This window comes from Haplochromis burtoni, unplaced genomic scaffold (assembly GCF_018398535.1).
Source record: "Haplochromis burtoni strain Fernald_Lab_line unplaced genomic scaffold, NCSU_Asbu1 Contig_504, whole genome shotgun sequence".
Classification (NCBI taxonomy): Eukaryota; Metazoa; Chordata; class Actinopteri; order Cichliformes; family Cichlidae; genus Haplochromis; species Haplochromis burtoni.
Window position 1 is genome coordinate 363,859 of NW_024582865.1, and position 22,593 is coordinate 386,451.

General features: G+C 41.1%; 1 protein-coding gene across 1 annotated transcript in view; it reads left to right on the top strand.

Annotated features, from left to right (window-relative positions):
• The window catches only part of LOC102292343 (general transcription factor 3C polypeptide 1), a 23,554-nt gene extending 2,876 nt beyond the window's left edge, over positions 1-20,678 (top strand). The window contains exons 3-39 of the mRNA XM_005946972.3: positions 117-293; positions 410-553; positions 811-910; positions 992-1,115; positions 1,547-1,726; positions 2,546-2,661; positions 3,869-3,921; positions 4,028-4,419; positions 4,542-4,610; positions 5,542-5,779; positions 5,867-6,020; positions 6,140-6,243; positions 7,279-7,370; positions 7,805-8,179; positions 8,306-8,451; positions 9,037-9,134; positions 9,232-9,328; positions 9,539-9,722; positions 9,812-9,908; positions 10,424-10,556; positions 10,646-10,733; positions 10,839-10,900; positions 11,459-11,567; positions 11,650-11,792; positions 11,886-12,028; positions 12,102-12,186; positions 12,280-12,392; positions 12,476-12,535; positions 12,618-12,711; positions 13,238-13,410; positions 14,233-14,841; positions 15,160-15,302; positions 16,399-16,503; positions 16,593-16,882; positions 17,769-18,322; positions 18,403-18,586; positions 20,272-20,678. Of these exons, the coding sequence (XP_005947034.1) occupies positions 117-293; positions 410-553; positions 811-910; positions 992-1,115; positions 1,547-1,726; positions 2,546-2,661; positions 3,869-3,921; positions 4,028-4,419; positions 4,542-4,610; positions 5,542-5,779; positions 5,867-6,020; positions 6,140-6,243; positions 7,279-7,370; positions 7,805-8,179; positions 8,306-8,451; positions 9,037-9,134; positions 9,232-9,328; positions 9,539-9,722; positions 9,812-9,908; positions 10,424-10,556; positions 10,646-10,733; positions 10,839-10,900; positions 11,459-11,567; positions 11,650-11,792; positions 11,886-12,028; positions 12,102-12,186; positions 12,280-12,392; positions 12,476-12,535; positions 12,618-12,711; positions 13,238-13,410; positions 14,233-14,841; positions 15,160-15,302; positions 16,399-16,503; positions 16,593-16,882; positions 17,769-18,322; positions 18,403-18,586; positions 20,272-20,469 (6,226 nt within the window). The 3' untranslated portion in view covers positions 20,470-20,678. The remainder of the gene's footprint in view (positions 1-116; positions 294-409; positions 554-810; positions 911-991; positions 1,116-1,546; positions 1,727-2,545; positions 2,662-3,868; positions 3,922-4,027; positions 4,420-4,541; positions 4,611-5,541; positions 5,780-5,866; positions 6,021-6,139; positions 6,244-7,278; positions 7,371-7,804; positions 8,180-8,305; positions 8,452-9,036; positions 9,135-9,231; positions 9,329-9,538; positions 9,723-9,811; positions 9,909-10,423; positions 10,557-10,645; positions 10,734-10,838; positions 10,901-11,458; positions 11,568-11,649; positions 11,793-11,885; positions 12,029-12,101; positions 12,187-12,279; positions 12,393-12,475; positions 12,536-12,617; positions 12,712-13,237; positions 13,411-14,232; positions 14,842-15,159; positions 15,303-16,398; positions 16,504-16,592; positions 16,883-17,768; positions 18,323-18,402; positions 18,587-20,271) is intronic.
• The last annotated feature ends 1,915 nt before the right edge of the window (positions 20,679-22,593 follow it).

Sequence of the window (22,593 nt, forward strand, 5' to 3'; positions counted from 1 at the left end):
CCCCCCCCCGTGATGATTAACATGCTCTGTGGGATTAGCAAATGTATTTGTCCTTTATTGTGCTTTCAAAGTCTTTCAGTAACATATTCTCCTCTTCTCTCTCTCTTCCTTCTAAGATACGGGAGAAAGCTGGTTGTCGTGGCATCACAGTGTCTGCGATATCGTGCCCTGATTGGCAGCGAGAGCGATCCTGATGTAAAACTCGGCAGCGACTCTTACTGCGTGCTGGAGAGAGTGGGCCGAGCACGATGGCAAGGGGAGCTGCAGAGGGATCTACATGGAGGCTCTTTCAGGTAGGAGACACTTAAACCCACCTTTCGCACGGTTCCATCACTGTTCTGTGTTTCCTTTACAGACCGGCTTGCACTCAGGTGTCCTCCTTCTAACAGTCAGTGTTGTGTTTGAGCAGGGTGGATGCCCGAAAGTTTCACTACTTCAGAAAGTCTCTTGTCCGATACCAGTTGGTCACCATGCAGTCCTACGTCAGGCGAATGAAGACCGGACAGCAGCAGCACTCCATCCTTCTGCTGCTCAAACGCTTCCATGTAAACAGGTATGTTTGTGCTCTGTGTTTCACATTTTATCTCATCAAAAGCAGAAACGGGAATGGTTGGTTTAGCATCATCAGTGAAAAAGAAAAGCATGAAATAAAACATGGTCTGTCCTTGGACCCTCAGTTGAGAGTCTGTCTTATGCACGTCACCTCTGCAATAAAGATACCACCTAACACGGTTTTTGCAGCTTTAAAATTTAGGTGCATCCATCTGTGTGTTGGCTTTATCACATCTGCTTCCTGTTTTTGTCTTTCAGGAGGACCAAGTATGATATACTGATGGAAGTCACGTCCAACTTTCTCCAGCAGTGTCCGAATCAGTTTTCCACAGTTATCATGCTCAGAGAACAGCTTGTTGTGAGTATCCCTCTAAGTTTCTGTCGCCCCTGTCTGTCTAGCCTTCTGCTTGTGGTAGAAAGTTGTCTGTTTTTCTCGTAGAACGTGGATGACAGGACTTACTTGCGTCTATTCAAGTACATGCGAGCGTCCAAGTTGATCGAGTTTTGCCGATTCCCTTTGGAGGAGTTGGACCCCAGCGCTGGACCCCGCACCAACAAAAATGGTAATGCAACACTGAAAAACCACATAAGCCTCACAGTGCATGAGTGCACCACAACATATGCTTGATTTGGATATTAATGACCTATCAGAAAGACAAGAAATCAGACACAAATTGCTTATGACTCAACTGCTTCTTGATATAATCAACGTCTTATTTATCCTTCATGTGCAGTTTACAGAGTTGCTGCTTCTGTGTGTTTAGTTTCTCAAATATTTTGATGTATATGCACACGTTTTTGCCTGGCCTTCAGTGCCTGGCAAAAGTCGTCATTCCATGTTTAGTGGTGAGGTAAAAAACAACCCTGTCACTGCTTGACTTTCTAAAGTAAAGAGCCATGAAGAAGTGATTTTGGAGTATTCGAAATTACTTTTTTGTTGGTGCGTTACTAAAATTGAAACATAAAAGAGTACACTGCTTTACTTATTTCTCAGGCTCCAAAGTGACTGTTCGCTGTGTGAGGCTGTTAAAGCCATACATAAAGAAGGGTGTGGCTGAGGAAGATGACGATGACGATGAAGACGAGGATGATGATGGTGGAGCAGGAAGAGGGGGTTTGCTTACAGAGGGCCGGATCATGGAGAAGGACCTGTTAACACAGGCCTATCACATCAGTATGTTTGATCTTTTCCTTAAGTTAAGAAACAAAAGAAAAATGAAGTCTTGATGCTTTTACTGGTAAAAGCTAACACTTCCATAAACACAGCGATATTTTTCTGTCTGTGCTCCAAACCGTTGCATGAAGGTGCAGACTTGAGCTTTGATGTTTGAGCGCGATCACAGCTGTACTGAGCCAACAGCAAAGGGCTTTTACCCCATTTAGCTCTTTTTAACTCGTTGATTTTACTACAACAGTTAAAATCTCATGCAATATTTAATATTGCCTTCCTTCTTTGTGAATTTCTTTTTTTTTTTTTTTTTTTTAAGGTTTCTGCGATAAAATAAGATTTAATTTTTACGGGGGATTGAAACCTCGGTTTCCATGGTGACATTCACCACATTGAACCATGCTTTCAGTGTCCAAAGGTGCAGAGGACTAATTCTCCTTCAGGCCTTTTTCCTTACATTATAAATTGTTACTACTTAATTTGTTATTAATAGTTTGATTTTGTGCTAAAGCGTAATCTTCTCGTGAAATGTACAATATCATTCTTATGTCGTCTCTTTCCATGAAGACAGTGAGGTGTAAATAAGGCAACAAATATTGTTGTTTCTGAAGTTCATCACTAGTCCTGATAACTCAAGAAGGTGCAGCAGGACAGTTAATAACAGACTGCAGTTCTCTGCACTCTCTAATGAAGGCTGCATTTTACCTTCAAATCACTTTGTTTCTGTTCAGTCTCACAGGAAGTTGTTTGTCTTGCTCGTAATCAGCTGAACACTCGAGTGTTGTGTTAACTGTAGCCTTTTGTCTTTTTTCTCTTGTAATGCAGTACTATCCTCTGGCACTAAGGGCATCCCCCAGCGTGATATTGCATTCAGACTGAACGTCAGCAAATTGGAAGCTCGCATGCTCTGGCGAAGGCTAGAGAAAGATGGGTTGATCAAGGTGACGTCTGGGCACATGCTTTTATTCTTTCTTTCTTTTTGCCCTTCTCTTAAAAAAAGATCGATGTGCGTAGGCTAAAAATAGAAAAAGCAGTACTGATGACCAGGATAGCTTATTTGGAGGTATACTCAATTGTCAGATGTGTTTCGGCTTCCCACCCACACGACCAGAGGTCAGCCGCCACAAACAACGTCCTTCCTAACGCTATTATTAATGGCACATGTGCTGACGATCAGATACCCACTTGAAAGTTTATTTGGTGTCAAATTGGAGGATTGCATATTTATTTAAATGGAATTTTTTTTTCCTTTTTATTGGTATTATTTTTTTATTTGTGGTGAGCTACAAACTGTAAATCCCCAAGTTTTCCCAAAATTCTGCACCTAATCTTGCCTCTGGTGCTCTCTGATTTGGCCTTTAGTGCCATCAGCAGTTTCTAATTGCCCTTATTATTATCTGCTTGATAGATTGATACAGTTTTTATTTATTTTTAAAAATGTATATATATTTATGGTGCTAGAAATGTCCCTGCTTAACCTCTAATTCTTCTGCCGTTGTTTCTCTGACACGCGAAAGGTCGTCGGTTCACAAGTGAGAGGAAGCACAGGCATTAGGAACCCACCCTGGGCTGTAAAATCTGTGCCAAATTAAATATGCAGGTCCATGTTCTGAAGCAACTCCTTGGAAGCAGCCGAAATTATCGGTTACAACCTTTTTATATCAGCTCTTCTCGCCCTCATGAATGGCAAATGCCAAACCTGACATCACAACTGCCAGCCCAGGATCATTTCTGCTTGTCATCCTAAGAGTAGCAGCTGCTCTGAGCCCTTTTCGAATGATGCCCCACCCTGTCTCTGAGTCAGAGGACAGCCACCCACTGGAGAAAACTCTTTTCTGCCACTGGTATCCATGATGTCATTCTTGATTCAAACGAGGAACAAAAATTACAAACTGAATATCGCGTTGTTTTCAATAAAACTTCCAAGTACTGACTGCGATCATAAACTCATCAGGAAATTGTTTAATGAGGTCATAGATCTATAAGCCGGCACTTCAGCATTGTCTTGACTTTTCATACCAGGAAATGATATGCCGCAGCAATCTACCAAAGCAGTGGGTCGTTTGGTGTTGCGTAGTTTTTTTTTACATTGTAAATTTCTGTTTTTCACGTGTGTGTGTGTGTGTGTGTGTGTGCCTCGCTCTGTAGGGATTCATGGAAGATGAGGGTCGGCAGAGGACTACAAAATTCATCAGCCATAAGTTTGTAACCCTAAATACATAAATTATACCTTTAAATTCTTATTTTCGCACCACTTTGCACTAAATCCTGCCGTTAAAAATATCTTTTGCTCACATCTTTTGGCAGGTGTGTCGGCAGTAGCAATCAACTCCAGCTGTTCGCTAAAGAGCAGGAGCGGCAGATGCTGCTCTTTTCTTCCGCACCTCAAACGTCAAGTGCGGAACCGACCTCCCCTAAAACGCCGTCATCGTCAAAGGCGCCAGTGAAAGGAAGCTCCAGAACTCCTGGAGCCAAGAAGAATAAAAAAGAAGTCAAGGGAAGAAGCAAAGAGGCAGAGGAAGGGGGGCAGACATCTGAAGACGGGAAAGGAAATTCAAGAGAGGAAGGGCTGGATGGAAATGAAAGTAAAGTGAGGGAAAACTCAGGAGCCAGGAGAAAGACAACGGGGGAAAATGGCAGCATGACAGCAGAGCACACTCAGCCTGACGTTCCTGTCATGCAGAGTGCACCAGCTGAGTGTGAGCAGTCATTACACCTTTGCTGATTTCAGAATAGATACTAAATCTCTATAAGGTAAAATCCACATCATAACCTCTTAATGTTGATGAGTTGTTTTTTTTTTTTTTTTGGAACCTCTCAGGTGAAACTTCAGTGTGCAGCAAGCCTGCGACTCACGGGACACCCGACTCGGTGTCTGGTGCTGTGACAGGTAATTCCCACATTTTAACCTGAAGAGCTCTGGCTGTAGATTAAAATAAAGTAAAAAATGTTTTTGTATATTTTCTAGTTGGAGAAAGATCAAACTAATACTTATTTACAAACGCGTGCATTTGAATTAAAACTTAAAACATCGAGTAAATATTCATTTCGATTTAGATTTGCTTTGCTGTCTGCGTATAGTTACTGGCAACCACTGGTCACACCTCCTTGCGATCACTTTGATTGTTAGCAGGTTTTTCCACTAGTTTCCGTGGAAGACGCTGACTTGTCTGCAAACACAAACTCAACAAGCATCTGTAATTGGAAATTATAGCAAACATGGTGATCTGCTAACAAGCAGACTGAAGACTGAAGCCTAAAGTGGATTTTACCAGGGTTTTTTGTTTGATTGTTTTTGTTCCCCAAATCCAGGTAAAGCGGTCTGAGATTGTTCCAAATGAGCCACAGGGTGGCGATGAAATCAATAAAGAATAACAGTATAGATGAAAAAAGTTTGTAGACGTCATCTGATGGCGTAGTGTCAAAAGCAGGAGAAACACATTCTCTGAGTGCAGACGTGGATTAATGTTCAACACACATGGAGACAGCTGGGGTCACCAACTGTTAGTTCAGGACATTTTTCAAGTATTTTCTATTTACATGTGAGGTTGGGCTTCAAAACCAGCCTAAGGAATTTTTTTGTTGGGTGATTCAGAAAGTCCTGCTCAGGTGCGCTTTGGACAATTGGTGCAGAAACCTAGCTAACAAAGAAAAGTGCTACCAGTTTATTTATAGCCCTAAAAAACCAAACATCTGCCAAATTGTAATTTCTCCTTTTATGGCTTTTCTTTGTTTGTTACTGAAATAACTTTGATAGTTTTCTTTGGGATGATGATGATGTGCATTATGTGCCCGTGAAATTTCCTTTCTCTCCTACAAAGCTCCGGTTGAGGAAAAGGAAGAAACCAGTTCAACTGATGCCAGCTCTTTGCATCAAAGTGAGACACCAAATGCGGCTGATAATGCGGCACCCATCACAGTGGTTGTTAAAAGTATTCCCTCTCCAAAAAAAGCCAGCGTAACTCGGGAGAGGTCTCACGAGACGTACCGCCTGCTAAGGAGGAAGAACTTGATAGTTGAGGCTGTCTGCAACTTAAGAATCATAGAAGGTCTTTTCCAGTAAGTTTGTCTGAAATGGCAATAGTTCAAGTTCAAAGTGTTTTTGATGCACGGTAAGAGAGTGTGAGCGTGCTGTGCTTTCCACAGGCTGCAGAAGATGATCAATGATGATGAGAAACAGGACGGTGTCAGTTCAAAGTGCTGCAAGAAGACTATCGTACGTCTCGTCCACTGTCTCGCTAGAGAAGGCTTGCTTAAAATATACACGACCACTGTTGTACAGGATGGGATGACAAGGAAGGTACGTGAACACATCACATCTGCTCTGCCTTTCTATACAGGCAAGATGGGAGTTTTATGGAGTCATATATAAAGTCTCCTCTGTCTGCCTGATGTGTGTGTCTGTTGTTGCACCTGTAGGTTGAAATGATTGTTCATCCGTCCATTCAGCCCAACGATGACCGAGTCAAACAGGTTATTGAGCAGGTCCGATTCAGAATTTCCAGCTCTTCAGCAGTGTTACGGTGAGCACATAATCAAAGATAAGTCACATTTTTAAAAAAACAAAAACAACAGGATGTTTGAGCTGTCCTAATGTCTTACGTGACCCCTCCATTTTAAAAAAATATTTTACTAGGAAAATGGAAAGTAGTGGCAGTGCTTTATTAAAACAGGTGTCAGTGTGTTTCTGAACAATGATGAGATTGGATGATCACTGATCATTAGTCCAGCAATTTTGAAGAGATCCCCATCACCACAGGCTCAAATGCTGCCTCAAAAAATGTTAAATTTAGATCCATCACTCCATCAGACCTGTTGCCACTGATTCTCAGTCCAGTTCGTGTGTAATTTGGCATATCTTAGTCTTCCCGCCTTTTCCCTTTGACCTTTTCCCCCTTGAACGTCTACTTGGGGTAACCCTCATTTTTCCTTTGTCCTCCACTTGTCCATTTTTTAAAAATTATTTTAGGACATGCTGCACACCAAGCCGAGGTATTTTCAGCTAACACTCTACAAGGTGACTCTCAAAAACACCATTTAATGGCTGTGAAACTGAGGAAAGTGGTGTTTCCCATAGATACAACTAAAAAAGAAATTGTGATTTTTTGTCTAAATATAACTTAAAATTGGTTCTTTGCTAATTTATCTGTTATGTGTAGACACAACACTGGTTCATCCCTTGAGTTTGATGCCTTGTTTATCCTTGAGTGTTAAGAGTAAATGAGCAAAAAGGCAGCCAATGTCTAAAGGAAAACTTTGAAAGATCCATTTTACCATATTCAGAAAGTCTGGAGAACAATGGAAGCAAAATGCAAAGACATATCGGCTCACTTAAGACTTTTGCACAGTACTCAGTGCCTTTACTGTTACCTGGTGTTTGTTGACATGTGAAGATATTTAAATGGACTTCTGATCTTGGTAATGATCACACGGCCTGCCTCATTGCTGTGTTTATGTATTCAGATCTTTCTATACCAGAATGTGAACTTCTGTGTTGTCTTCTGTGTTTCACTGGCTTATGCCTGTTGTGCCCTTGGTATTCTTCTTCTGTCCCTCAGCCATGCTGAAGACAGAGCCAGAGAACAAGAGAAGGAGGCTGACAAAAAGAAAGCAATTATCGATGATGACCCGGACTTCAAGCCCACAAGAGGTTGTTTTTTGATTTTATACCACAACAAAAAGACAACTTTAATTTCCCACAGATTTCTATTCCCAAGAACAGAAATGAGCAAAAACGAATAGTTTCTCCCAGTGGGTCAATCATGTGATTCAAGCTCTATATCAAACTGGCAGAATAAACATTATTTTCATAATTTCCTTAATACTCTTCTAACAAGGGAATGTATTAATCGTGGATGTTTTTTTTACATTTGTTTTGGTTTATTGTTGTTAATTAGGAGCCAATTAACCATAAAATACATTTTTCTTCATCCGATGGTCAAAAATAAGAAGAGACTAAAAACATTTTTAAATTCAGTAAATTGAGCAGGCGTGCTAAGATCATGCTGTTGTGTATACTAAATCAGATCTGTCTCCAGTAAATGTTTGACTCACTTTTTTATTATTATTATTATTTTTAAATAGTTCCAGGGTTGAGTAAGACTTATGGCTTCCAGCCTAAAATGCATCGTCTACGCATGATGCATACCTTCCTCTGGTACCTGATCTATGGGCATCCGCTCCGACACAACTGCAGCAGCTCTGATTCAACCAGTCAATCATCAAGCGGCGCAGACGGCTCCGATCCTGCTGCCAAACCCGCAGACAGCAAAGCACAACAGGATCTGAAAGAAGCAGAAAGCTCTACACCTGCAGACAGACCAACACCGTTGTTTGACAGTGTTGGCACCGGATGTGACGGCCGGAAAAGTGCAGACTCCAGCTTATCTAACATGGAAGTGGCATCTGGTGATGAAGGAGAGGAGCAAAAAGATAGTTACTCTCAGTCTGACATGAAAGGTGAGACAGCCTCATGTATACTTTTATTTGGATTGCTTGTTTCTGTCTACAGGGGTGTGGAAGTTTTGCATTTTCCCAGCTAATGTCCTTGGTTCACCTTTTTTATTTCCTGTGTGACACTGATAGTCTATCTCGATGAAGACTCCTGGAAGAGATTCATCCCTCCTGTCCGTGTTCACGAGGAGTACAGCAGCGGCTGGGCGATGGTGGGCGACCTGCTCCTCTGTTTGCCTCTTTCTGTTTTTGTGCAAATTATTCAAGTTACTTATAAGGTGAGTGTGAAGCTTTGTTTTTGGGGGAAAAAAGGCCATGCAGTTCATTGGCTAGTGTGGAGTGGGAAATATGTTTTCTCTGAAAAGATGAACGGGTCGACTTTGTGGCAGATATGTGCAGATTTTCTCAGTTTGAACTCATTTTGTAGCAGATGTAGTGCAATGTTTAGGTATTTGTGGATCAGTTACCTTAATACTGTGTAAATACTAAAAAATGTGCTCACATATTTTAAAAGCATCCGTCTTTCAGTTTTCTCTGAGTTTCAAGTGGCAAACATCAGCCCTGTTATTGTTCTTTGAGATGCACTATATGGACGGTAGTATAGTTCTTGTGCTGATGTTAATGCCAGAGGAGGGTTGGAGCTCTGCGCTTACTGAGTCTGCAGAGTGCTGGTGATGTTTACACACTGTGCATCTCAGCACTTGGCTAAACTCTAGTTTGGGACTTTATGTGGTCTGCTGCTTCATGGCTGAGATGCTGTGCTCCTAAACACACTTGTACCACTACAGTGCCATGCATAAATTCAGTGAGCTCTTTAGAAGGACCCATTCTTTTGAGTTAACACTGCTAACTTGTGCCCGCAGGTGGAAGGACTGGAGGAATATCTCAATGATCCTGTAAAGCAACATCATCTGGTGAGAGCGCTGCCTGCACGAATGAGAAGACGGCTGCTTTATAAACGGTGATTTTCATTCTGTCCTCTCGGTAACACGCCACATCTGGGACCTGAAAGTGAGCATTTATCGACTATTTTTTGTTTTTTTATTTTTTTATTTTAGGAAGTACATCTTTGTATTTCATGAAAACCTGCTAAAGTTGGTCTACATGGGTCTTCTGCAGTTTGGTCCAATTGAGAAGTTCATGGAGAAGGACCAGGTACACAAAACCTTAAAACAGTAAAGTACGTGTAAGCGTACGAGGACTATTAAAAGGAATACAAGCACATGTTTTTGATTTTTAAGGTTTTTTCTAAGGTTGTAAAAATTGCTTGATCTTCACAAAAATCTTACTTATCAATGACTGTAAATGTAGCTGCTCAGGAGCATTTTTATGCATTAATATGTCTTTATCCATTCAATTATCCAGGTGTTTGTGTATCTTAAACGTAATGCTACTATTGTTGACACCACCAACACCGAGCCTCACTACTGGCTGGTCACAGAGTGCCTTGAAAAACCGTTTGAAAGGCGCCCTTACGTCTTCAACACTGCTGATGACCTGGAAAAGTACTGGTTTGACCTGATGTGCGTCTGCCTCAACACACCACTGGGTACGTACATACATGACCATAAAACGCACGCACTGTTCTGGCAATTATTCAAATAATAATATGTCCCTGTTTGAAAATGTTCTTTTTAGGGGTAGTTCGTTGTAAGAGGAACACCACTGATGAGGAAACGACTCCTTCTTTTGTGCAAGAACGCCACGTTTTCGCAGGAATGGCGTACCTGCTAAAGTACGTGTGTAATGATTTCTCTCCCTCTGGCTGCAAGGGAGGAAAAAAACGATATGAAGGTTCCTGGCTGTCGCCGAGTGAAATCGGTTTTAAAGAGGGTGCTGCATCATAAATCGCGTTGTGACTTATTAAAGTAAAAGCTGTGCCTTACCACAGCAGCCAACTTTGAAGGCAAAAGAAATGTAGTTTTACTTCACTACTTGGTGAGTAGTTTGCGAGTGTTTGCAGACAAGTTGGCAACTTCCATGCAAACTATTGAGCTGCTAACAACCGTATACCACTTTACAACCAGCTTCACACTAGCGACTCCCGGCAGCCACTTGTCAGCCAGTCAGAGAGCACCCATTTTTCTGTGTGGCTGGGTTCTTATTCACTGTGCTTCTTTTCTTCCATTTCTCATTTTCAATTAAAGCTGACTAACTCGAGCAGTTACAGTACTACAGTAGCACAGAAACCTTTCATACACAGTGTTTTAAAGTCACGCTGATGAATGTGCATCTGTCAAACACACACAGGGGCAGTACTGAAGTGTGTGATGACGGATTGATACCAGGAGACGGTAAAGGAGCAGGAGGACTGGACTCTGAATTTTTTGGTCATCTTAAACGCAACTGGTTTTGGACCAATCAGCTGCTTTCTGTTAACATGGTACAAACACAGTATGCAATACAGACAGTCATGTGCATGTTGAATGCATGCTGGCATTTTTGACATATTGGGGTTTTTTTGTTTTTAAGAGGCAATCTGGTTTAGAGGCACAGGACAACAAAACCAGACTAAAGAGCCTCCTGAGTAAAGATGCTCTCAGATTTGCGCTTAAAGCTGGTGAGTTTTTGTTTTTTTTTCTTTTGTCCACTTCATGTGATCAGCTATGTCACATCTGCTCCTGGAGCTTTTAACATTTATATTAACCACAAATCTCTACAACAGGAGGTACAGCGACACCGCGTTATGTCACATCCAAGCGGCCAGCGAGGGCAGAAAAAGTTCAGGTATGGGATTTTCTATCTAACTCTAACATATGCTCATCTTCCAGTTTTTTATGTCTATTAAATAAGTTCAAAGCTACTCAACAGCCCTGCATTAAATCCTGCCTGCAGAAAATGAACAATGTTCAGAGGTTTTCTTTTCCGACATACAATTTGAGGAAGCTGTTGAACAGTGGGGGTGTTTCTGGTCTTCAGCCACGTCTTAATAGTAATGGGATGTGCAGAAGAATAGAAACGCTGTTGCAGCAGTGCAACATTTGGTCTAATAATCTAGTACGTCACAACGCTAACAGAAACTAAGAATTCTAACTTTGTGGAAGAAGCTTTTAAGCAGGTATGTTTAATTAAGCTCAAATTGAGAGTACAATCATAATGTGGGCCTTTATTATATAATAAACAACATAATTATTTACCTGCTCATTCTTTTTATGTCCAGTATTGTAACTATCCAAAGGCAGTAATGGTGTTGTTTCTTTTTATTTATTTACTGATCAGTGCTCAAAGACATCTATTTAGACTGTCTAGAGGTTATTGTTTGTATTCTTATTCACTGATAACCAGGTGGGAATAGAACCAGCATCCAGAAACCAGCGGGTGGTTGGAGGAAAGGGGCAGAAGAGGAAGAGAACCAAGAAAGATGTTGTCAAAGTTCCACGCAAGAAGAAAAAAGGTACAAAGTGTCCATTTTGACCTAAAAATGAATGCATGTGTCTGCTGGATGTGAGGAAAAACACGTGTTTTCATAATCAAAGAGCCCAAGAAACGCACTCCTGCACACGATGAGACGGACCACCAGGCTTTGAAACGGATGACCAGACAAAGAGTCAACTGGACTGTACAGGAAGACTCACTGGTGATGCTCTGCTGTGTGGCTGCAGACCTGCTCAACAGCAAGGTACGCACAGAAATTCAATCATCTTTTTAAATTTTACAGCTTCTCGCACGTACTTCCTCCAAAACGTGCTGCACGTTACGTCATGTGTTGCAGTTAAAAAGGCAGTTTGTACCTCACTGCGTGGTGAGAGACCTGCTCCACGCAGAGTTTGAGATATCATCGGATAAAACGTCAGTTGCCGTTGGACGTCGCTCAAGATACATCCTGAAAAATCCTCAGACACTTCTGAACTACAGGTGAGTGCAGATGGCAAAGAAACACATACTTTTAAATCCAGTCATTCGTGAAACTCGTGGAATTTTGCTGCAGGATCTGCCTGGCTGAAGTGTACCAGGACAAGTCGCTGATGAGCCTTTTGGAGAAGGAGAAACCTGCTGATCCCGAAAAACCAGAGGTATGTGTTTGCCGTTCTTTTTATTTCCATTTTCTTTATTTTTCTTTATTTAAGTGAATTGAAAGTGTAATATTTCTGTCTGTGCTTTTTTAGGATTGTGCCAAAGTGTTCTCAGAGTATATCCGGCTGCTCAGACAGAAGTTCAGCACAATTGTCAATGCTCATGATTTGATCATCCCTGACACCAAACAGCAGCTCTTCTCGAGGTAAAAAGCTGGAAGATTGATGTGCTGGCATACAATATGTAGCTAAGTGTAAAGCTAACAAGTGTTTGTTTTTTTTTAAACAGGTTTAAGGTTTCTGCAATAGACAGCGGGAAAAAGCTCCCATACAAAGACACTCTGAGCAGGTAAGGTTATCTAAGATTTTTACATTAGAATATGAATGTTTATGGCAGTAAGTGATTGTTTGTTTGTGTGTCTCCACTGCAGCACAGATGACATTCATTCTGTAGTGTTACATAACTTGATCCAGAGCACTCTGGCCATGACCAACAATCAAATGAAAACCTCCAGATCCTTTCAGGTACAGCCAACCTTCAGTTTTAGTCCTTTTTTCCATAAAATCTCCCTTTAACCTCCTAGGACCTGGTGTCCACATATGTGGACATCACATTTTGGGTTATTTAGACCAAAATACTCAATTTTACTCTACAGGGGCCTGATATCACTTAGGAGGACATTATACTGCCACTGTTCTATCGAAATTTTAAACGAAAATCCTCATATGTGGCTCTCATTTTTCTTAGAAACAAAAAAAAAAGGTAAAAAAAAAAATCTGGTAATTCTTTGTTTTTTACATTCATCAAGTGCCAATCAGCCCAAATATCAAAGAGAAATTAAAAATGCATGCTTTGGAAGAGTTCGGGTCTTAGGAGGTTAACTAAGTTTATCTGTAAAGAATGGTTGTTTTTTTTTTATTCATGTCTTCAAACAAAAAATCATTAAAAAGTGTAATCAAGCTTTATATAGAATTAAATTCCCTTAATAAGTAGATCTGTGTCATGTTTTAAGGCTCAGTCCTTTGATTATTTGTCTCACTTCTGTCGTAGATCTTCCACTTGTACAGTCAGTATGACCAGGAGCTTCTGTGCAAAGTCTTCATACAGTGCAGGAAGAGGGGTCTGGTCAACCGCCGGCGTATCAGCCAGCAGTTTGGGCCGAAGAAGAACCGAGCGCTGCCCATCCTGCCCATGTCCTACCAGCTGTCCCAGTCCTACTTCAGGTACGCGACCAATTGAGAAATGATACGCTCGCACGCATCACTGAAACAACACTCGATCCTGGTAGCTGGTCGGGAGTGAACGTCCTACACTACAGAGAACGGAGTGGGAATGTTTTACTAACTGTTTCATTACCATGGTAACCCACGGCTCCTCCTCTGTCTTCCACATGTTATTTGCTCCACTGTTTGCTCATCAAAAGTGGCGAGGTATTCAAAACAAAGAAAAAAAAACAACCCTACATTATAACTATTGGACACTTTCCAAATGTACTGTATGTCTGAATGAATGAGTTGATTAATTAGCTGGAATAGAGCTGTAGCCACTTTCACCTAAGTAGCACTCATAAGTAGGAATTATAGGTGATTTTTGTAACTGCTAGAACTCGTCTAGAAACCTGGACGTCTTTGGTTTTTTTAAATTTCTCACACAAAGGCTGCTTTCATGACAAATAGTTATGTGCACTATGTTATGGTAAGTACCCTTTAGGAAGGGGTGCCCCTGGGATCAGCGTAGCTTCCAGCCCTTTGTTTCTGTTTGCATTTGAGTGCTTACAGGAAATCCAGAGTGATTCATTACCCAGTTGTGTCCGGTGTCGGGCCCTTTTTATTATATGGTGGATTCCTAGAAACAAGTGAAGATGGTAAAGCTTCAAGATATTCACCTAAAGCTAGCAAGCGTGGTTGATAAGCTGCATCCATAAACTGTACAGGTGGATACAGAATAATAAAAATAAAATAAAAATCCAGTAGTCCAGTATGTGAATTCTTCCTGCACTGCCCCCTGAAGTTTTTCACCACCCCTCTCCCTCTCCTTCCTTATAGGTGTTTTTCATGGCGTTTTCCTCATTCCCTGTGCACCGATTCCTTCCGCTTCTTAAGGAGTCTAATTGACAATGGCACGCATGATGACAGGCCCATCATCACACTCTACAACGAAACTGAGTACAGGTCACAGAATGGAGAGGAAGTGCTGGAGACAAAAACAGGCTCCAAAAGTAAAGAACATGGAGGAAAAGAAGCTGACAGACCAGCGAGTCAGCCGGAAAGGGCAAAAGATGTCACCACAAAGGAAGGAGATGACAACCAAGGTGAAATTAAAGGAGACGAGAGTATAAAGGACGCTGACACGAACAACGAGAAAACTGATGTTTCGAGCAAGCCGGACGAGCAGAAAAAGCCTGACGACAGCTCCACATCTGGATCTGGTGAAGAGGCTCCAGGAGTGTCGGCCACGTCAAACACAGTACCTCCAGCTTCAGACGAGCCTCCAGATGTGTCGGACATGCTCAAGTTCTCTCTCCAGTCCCCGGGTGGAGCCTGCCTAGTCTCGCTCAGCCTGATGTCTCTAGGACTGCTGAATGTGTACGCCTCCATACCTAAACAGATGGTGGTGGTGGACAGCAACCTGGTGGACAAGGATGTAGTGAAGAGGTGAGGCATAAGGATTCAGCACCGTAATGACTTTTATACAGTTTCAAAGCATCTCAGGCAAAGATATGTACATCATCTTTCACACATGAAATGTTGCTTGAAGTGTTAATAAACAACAGCAGGTTGAAAGTGTAGTAGTGACAACACATTGAAGTAAAAGCAAAATCAGAAAGTAGTTTTTATTATTAAGTTGTACAGATATATCCCGTTTTTAGCTAGAAGGAACTGTACAGTGGGCTCTCATTAAGCTTACAAACAGAAAACATAAAAAAATTATTTGTAGCCCGATTTACAAAAGTCACAATCTTTTCTTTTCAGTATGGCAGAACTAGTAGAAGAAGAAGAGGAGGATGACGATGATGGTGATGATTACGATGGGAAAAAAAGGCAACAAGTGAAGGCACAAAAAGCTTCGCACACCAAGTACTTAATGATGCGAGGATATTGCACCCCAGGCATCGGTAAAGCTTTAGAAACCTTTTACTGTGTAATAATACCTGGTTGATGATTGAACGGAAAGTTTGTTGGATTGATTGAACAATTTGTCAGCAAACTTCCAAAATAGTTTTGTAGCAAGTGGCAAGCAGTTTATGTCAGTGCATTTTGTTCTAAAACAGTTTACACACTCTTCAGTGAAGTTCCTGCCATATTTGGAGAAACTGTTTTATTTATATAGCACCAAATCAGAACAACAGTCGCTGTGCTTTATTGTAAAGACCCGACAGTAATAGAAATAAAAAGCTTAATATTCAAATGACCATTTATGAGCAAGCACTTAGCGACAGTGGGAGGGAAAAACTTCCTTAAACAGGAAGAAGCCTCCAGCACAACAGCTGTCTGTTGGAGGGACAGCCGTCTGCTGTGACTGGTTGGGGGTGAGGGAACAAAGACATGACAAAAAGACACACACCAGAGATTAATAATAACAAATGATTAAATACAGAGTGGTGTCTAAACACATAGTGAGTGAAGAAGACAGTATAACTAAAGGAGGGTTCAGGGTCACATGATCTATGCCTAACTGTAAGTCTTAAGAGAGGTGAGGTAGGTAGGTGGCTTATAATTTATGCACAAAGGTGGAAAAGTTTTGTGATCGTTGAGCCGTTTCATTGTTTTGTAAACAAATATAACTCGATCAAGAATCTTCTTAGAAAATCTTCGGAGAAACAACCTCTTTTTTTCACAAAAAAATCCAGATGAGTAGAGCAACTTCTTAAGATTCAAAGATGTCATATTGTATTTTGGGTTTTATACGCTTTTTGTCTCTGATTTTGTTGCTCATTTTTGAAATGGATCACGGGGGTGGAATTGAGTTTCTCTCCCTCTTTGATTGGTGTATAAGGGTTTTAACAACCTGGAAGACAAACGCAACGCCAAAGCTGGTCCCGTCTGTCTTTCACACACTCATGGACGGCAGTCGCTAGCATTGTGTTTATTAGCAGCAGTCCTGCAGTAGCATCAGTTGATTGCTAGTAATATAATTTGTAGGTGTTTTCTGTGTTAAGAAGTTTAAAGGATGTTGCATTTCTATTTATGTTTGTTCTTCTCTTTTTCTAGTAAAAGTGCGCAACCTAAACACCAATGATAGCATTGTGATGGAGTCGTGTATTATGAGGTTGCAGCTGCGCAACACGCCCGCTCACAGCCTGTTCAGTGCAGAGAGTAAGAGCCACCGCATTTTAGACTTTTATTTTTGAACACCAAACTCCGTTTGTATAAAATCCTTTATTTTCTGTTTCCTTCATTTTTAGACTTTCCACCTCTGGACTTGACAAAATGTGGTCCATCCCTTCTGCCCTCCAACCTCACCTCCTTCGTCCGTTCAGCCTCCTTTTCTCCACCCAGTGTGGAGGAGTGTTACAGGCGCTTTGTAAATCAAAAGGGATACACCCCGCGGGATATTGAAGCGTGCACTCAGATCATGAGGAGCTTAGATGAAGCTGGTGAAAGAGGTTGGGATGCTTATGACTTTCTCGAGGCTCACGCGAACCTGCTGGAGCCGCATTCTGGACGCAGCAGGAAGCTGCAGCAGTACATGGAGGTAAAAATCTAAATCTAAACGCAACATCCTTATGTGAAGGGTGAAGAAAACAGATTTGGTGTCTAAGTTATGTTACGATGTGTTTTCTGCATTGTTTTAATTTATTTCCTGCTACAGGATCTTCGTCATCGTTCTTATGACTCTTTAAGGATTTCTCCCTTTGTTTGCGTGTCTGCACTGCAGGAACTGAAAAATGACAAGTCCTCAGGATGTTTTAAAATTCTAGGCATTACTGCTTTCATTGTGCTTCAATGGGAAATCTACACTGTAGCGATGTCATAAATGCAAACCCCATGGAACTACATGTCGTTCAGCACCATCAGTTCATTCTGTGCACTACTTTTTCACCAGTTTTTGAATTTATTACTGAGAGAATAACAATCATTCTCTCAGTATAAGGAATAGTAGTCATAGTATAATATAAAGATTCCCAAACGCCAGCAAATTCCTCGAGTTGAAACTATCTGAATAGAAGCAAATATGTTTTTCCTGAAAAAAAAAATGACCGGAACAAAAAGTGGAGACCCAGGAGGGGAAAAAGTTTTTTTTTTCCCTTCTATAAACTGGCACCGGGACACGGTTATTACACATAATGCACCAGCATAAATGTGGGCAATAACATCAGACACTAGGTAGGTAGGGAATAGGTTATGTTGTATGTCTCTACTAGGATTCCCCACAGGAGCCTAAGCCAGGCTTTACATCACGCACCTGTTTCCAATGATGAAAGCCACAGCAGCTCATTCAGTTTCTTTAGTCTGTTCTAATTTTCTTGATATGTAGTTGAAATGTTACACAACACTGAAGCTGCAATAATTACAGAGGAATCACCTTGTAAAAAGTATTAAAAATGGCCGTGACTCATAGCAACATGTTTGTGTTCTAGGAGTTGGAAGAAGAAGGCCAGGTGGTAAAAGTTGGGAGTCTCAGTGTCCGCTGGGTGCTCATGAAGCTCGCTGGACCATGGCTTCTTACTGTCAGCTCCAAGCACTGGTCTCAGTCATCCACTGCGTCACACCCGTTTTTGGAGAAGAAGCAAACCATCCCCTTTATACGGAAGCGGTGCAGCCGCGAATTCCAAGTGGAGAAGGAAGAACCACCGGCGAAAAGATTGGCTGTGGATAGAGAGGACGTCGCTGACAAAGAGGATGTGGACGGAGTGCCGCGTAACCAAGAAACAAATGAGGAGAAACAGCTGGAACAACTGGAACGGCCGATGGAGAGGGCAGATGAATCGAGGGGAGACCAGTTGTTGTTATTGGAGGAGGAGGGAGGAAAGCAGATACAGGAGGAGGAAAAACAGGCTGCAGAAAGGAAGAAGACGACGGACGCAGAGAGAAGACAAGATAACAGGAAAGAGCAGAGGTTGAGAAGAGGAAGGAAAGAGGATGAGAACAACGATGAGGCGTGCTCTTCCTCCACAGGCCCCGATACTGATGCGTGAGTACCAAATTTAATCATACCAAGGTTTTTCCCTTGATCAATATTCCAAGTTTCATCTCTCTCCTTTTTGCATCCAGTGAAACCAGCTTCATCAGCCGGCCCTGGCGCTTGGTTGATGGTAAGGTGAACCGGCAGGTGTGTAAGGGCATGCTGGAAGCTGTTCTCTACCACATCATGTCTCAGCCCGGCCTGACACACCAGGCGCTGGTAGGGCATTACAAAGATTTGCTGCAGCCAGTGGCAGTTCAGGATCTTGTGCAGGTATTCCAGTCTAGTAGTTGTTACTTCATGTATCAGTTTTTTATTTTTTCGTTTAAGTGTATCAACATTTCATACACACAAACACTAGAAATCTAAATCGAAAGGATCTAAAGATAAAATAGACTTTCCATTATTTGAGCACTTGGGTCATACACGTCCAATATTCAGTCTCCCTTCTTACCTCTATCAGCTCCTTTAGCAGGTAAATGCTTTCTATAGTGACAGTTTGTTGCTGGGCTGAGCAAGTGCACTGATGAGAGTAGTGAAAATGAACCAGTCAGCCTTATAGCGGCACTAAATCCATGCTTAAATGTTAAAAATATGCCTGTATCTTTGAATAGCAGACACAACACGATTGCTGTGTAAAACGTGATTTTAAAAATAGGAAGCAATGATTTGCAAATCTCATAAACCCAGATTTTATTCACACAATAAAAGGTATCAAATGTTTAAAGTTGTGAAATAGATCAAGTCTCAGAAAAGTTGTTTGCTGCCGTTTAGCGCCTGAGGAGACCGACTGCTGGACTTTTGGGAGAGGATGTTTTCCCATTCTTGTCCGATGGAGGATTCTAGCCGCTCAGCAGTCCTGGATTTTTGTATTGCATTTTTGGTTCCATGCTCTAAATGTTTTCAGTTGTTGAGAAGGCTGGGTTGTAGGCAGGACAGTTCAGCACTTGGACTCTTCTGCTATGAAGCCATACTGGTCTGCAGTGTAGTGTCTTACTGAAATATGCAAGATCTTCCCTGAAAAAGACGTGATGCTGCTCTAAAAACTGTTTATACCTTTCAGCATTCATGTTGCCTTTTCAGATGCACAAGCTGCTGAGGTGGTCCCTAACCTCTTTGGTCCAGAGTTTGCGGCGTCCATATTTCCCAAAAAGAAATTTCAAATTGTGATCATCTGATCACAGAAGGTTTTTTTTTCTCAGTCCATTTTAAGTTAGTTGTGAAGCTGTGATTTGTGGGTCATATTCATACGTGACTTCGTCTTTGCGTGATGCAGCTTTAACAGGCATTTGTGGATGACACGATAACCAGTACTGATTTTCAGCTTTACCCTTAGTGCAGAGATTGATGACATTATCCACGTCTTCACAATCTGGCATTAAGGAACAATCTGGCATTAAGGAACAATCTGGCATTAAGGAACATTATCAAATTGTTCCACAGTTTGTAGACACTGTTATTTTTGCAGATTGTGAACCTCTTCCTGTCCTTACTTCTGAGAAACTCTGAGCGTCTCTAAGATGCTCTTCTTTTATCCAGTCATGTTACTGACTTGTTGCCCATTAACCTAATTAGCTGGAAGTAGTTTATGAGATTTGTAAATTGCAGCATCCCAACTTTTGGGGGACAGTATACACAACATGAAAAATGACAAATATAAAAGTTACGACAAGTTTGATGAGGGCAAAGGAAGAACTTCTTAAAACGTGGTACATCCCAGGGTAACTTGTTTTTACACATTAGCACTCTTTAGCTTGTCACAGTTTTAGCATTGCTATAAAAGAGCTGTCTTTCCTTATTTTTTGTCCTATAGATAATGTGCCCATATTAAACATGTTCAAAGTTTGAGATGACAAGTTCCGCAACTTTGTTAAGAATACCCGTGAGCCAAAATGCATCAAAGACAAAAATTGACCCTTTTTATGGTTGTGTTTTTACTCTTTTTGTCTCTTCCACAGGCACTTATCGAACTGGGCTGTGTGACGAAGAAAACTCTGGCTAAAAGTCCTAAACCCTCACTGTTCACTCGTCCTGCACAGCAACGAAAAAGCGAGAGAGAACCAGACATAGTGATGTATGAGCCCACCATCAGCTGCTGCCTGCGACTCTGTCGAGTGTTGCCCAACGAGCGAACCTGGAACTGTTGTATACCCTGAAAAGTGTTTGCTAAACTTATTTTAGATCTCCAAGGACTGAGAAAATATTGGCACAATGATCAAGCCTTTGAGAGCTAAGTGAGGATATTTTAAAAATTTGATCAGGCTGTTTGTATTTCTTTTGGGAAAGTTTTTTTTTTGTGTTCAGCTTTTGTGTACTCTAACTTATAATTCTTAATAAAAATCCATAAGTCTTCTTCAAACTTGTATTTATTAGTTAATCACGTTTTTGTCATTTTCTCTGAAACATGCAAAAGCTGTGTTTACACTTATGCATACAGTATGCAGGTCTTAAAGGTTAAAATCAGCTTTGTAAAGTCTTATGAGAGAAACGCACTCGGTGTACTCTATTTTTTACTTTATTTAGTAATAAATTTAGATTCTTTATATTACAAGTTTTTTTCTACATGATAAAGGTGTGAAATCACAGAAAATGTTCGCGCTCACTGCCCATATTTTTTTTATAGTACAATGGAAAACAAGAGATTTTCTGTCATTTAATTGTTTATCAATTACTTAGATTCTTTGGTGTTGCGTGAATGACTCTGGGGGAAGTCTTTCATGCAAAAAAATGGTATGTCTGATATCTGTTTGCTGAGGAGTCATCTTTTTGTCAGGTTTTCATGGCTTCTGTTGTTGGACCCACTCGTTCACTCATGTTCTCTCTATAGCCTGATTGGGTACCTTCAAAGTGTATCAAGAGATTGGTGTAGTGGAGCGAGGTTGTTTCTAGCTGCAGAAGACTAGTAATGTGAGTAGTGTTTACAGAACGGGCAGATATCTGGAAAAGGGCGAAAACACCAGCACACTCTAATGAAAAGCACTTTAATAACTGTTTTATTACAGGATAAGAAGGTGGAGATGTTTTAGCAATAAGCTGTCATTAGGATATTTTAAGACAATCACAATATGAAAACCAGAGCTCTAAGTACTTAATGAAAAGCATCTGTATCTTTGATTGGCAGTGGAAGCTCGCCTAACCTTTATTACATTTATTGTCATTTGGCATCAACAGGACATTTTGCACAGAACTTGCTCTATATTTTCTCTTTTTGAGACTTGTTTGTAAACCCTAGAGATGCTAGTGTGAGAAAATGTGAAATGCTCAGACCAGCCTGTCTGTGACCAGTGCTATAATTTTATTTGTTCAGGTGGTTTTGTAATTACTGGCGTACGCTGTGCTTTCACTTCCTAGATGGTTGTAAAGGTGCTGAAAGTCGGACTAGGCAGGACTGCTCTGTTTTTGTTTGTTTTTTTAAAGACTCACAGTTTAAGTCTAGTTATGATGTTCTGCCGTCATCTGTTGATACACTTGAGATAGGTACAGTCATATAGAGAACTGGGGTTACAACAGAAAGTGCAGGAATAATACCGTTGTTATTGAGTGAATAAATACAAGACTGATACAGAATGGGGGGAGTCTCAGGAAACCGTGATAACGATCACCGGGGAAACAAAGAGGAAAGGAATGTACCACAGTCACATTCATTTCAATGTGACTTATGAGCACAAAACTTCCTCTTTTCCTTCAGCCAAAGTACCAAACCTTCAACATAGTTGACTGTAAGTGTGGACCTCCGATCAGCCTACAGATATTATGTACAGATATGTTTGAGTGCACTGTGCAGGTGTGTGTGAATTCCTTGAGTTCTCCATAGCCTACAATACAGGACTGAAATGGGACACTCAGAACATGTTAAAATGGATAATCTTCACTTTAATCAGAGCCACTGTCTAATGCTGGCTCACGACTAAAGCTCTCAATTGCACAACTGATGTTTCTCCCATATTACAGTTTAGAAAAGTTACGATGCATATACAGAGTACTCTATAAGCTAATGCATGGTATACTGTAATGGCATTAAAAGCAACAAGCAAAAAATACAAAACAGTAACTGCACAATAAGTACAAACTGGATATAAAGCAAACGTTTGGAAGCATCCACTAAATGTTTAAACCTCAAGACTGATAAAAAAAAACAGTGCATGGTGTGTTAAGGTCATACTGATTGACATAGAATCAGTATGTACTAACATAGAAGAGCCATCTCCACGGGACAAGACTCGGCAGTCCATCTGCATCTAAAGGTCAAAGGTCACTCTTTCGAGGATGCCAATGTTCAC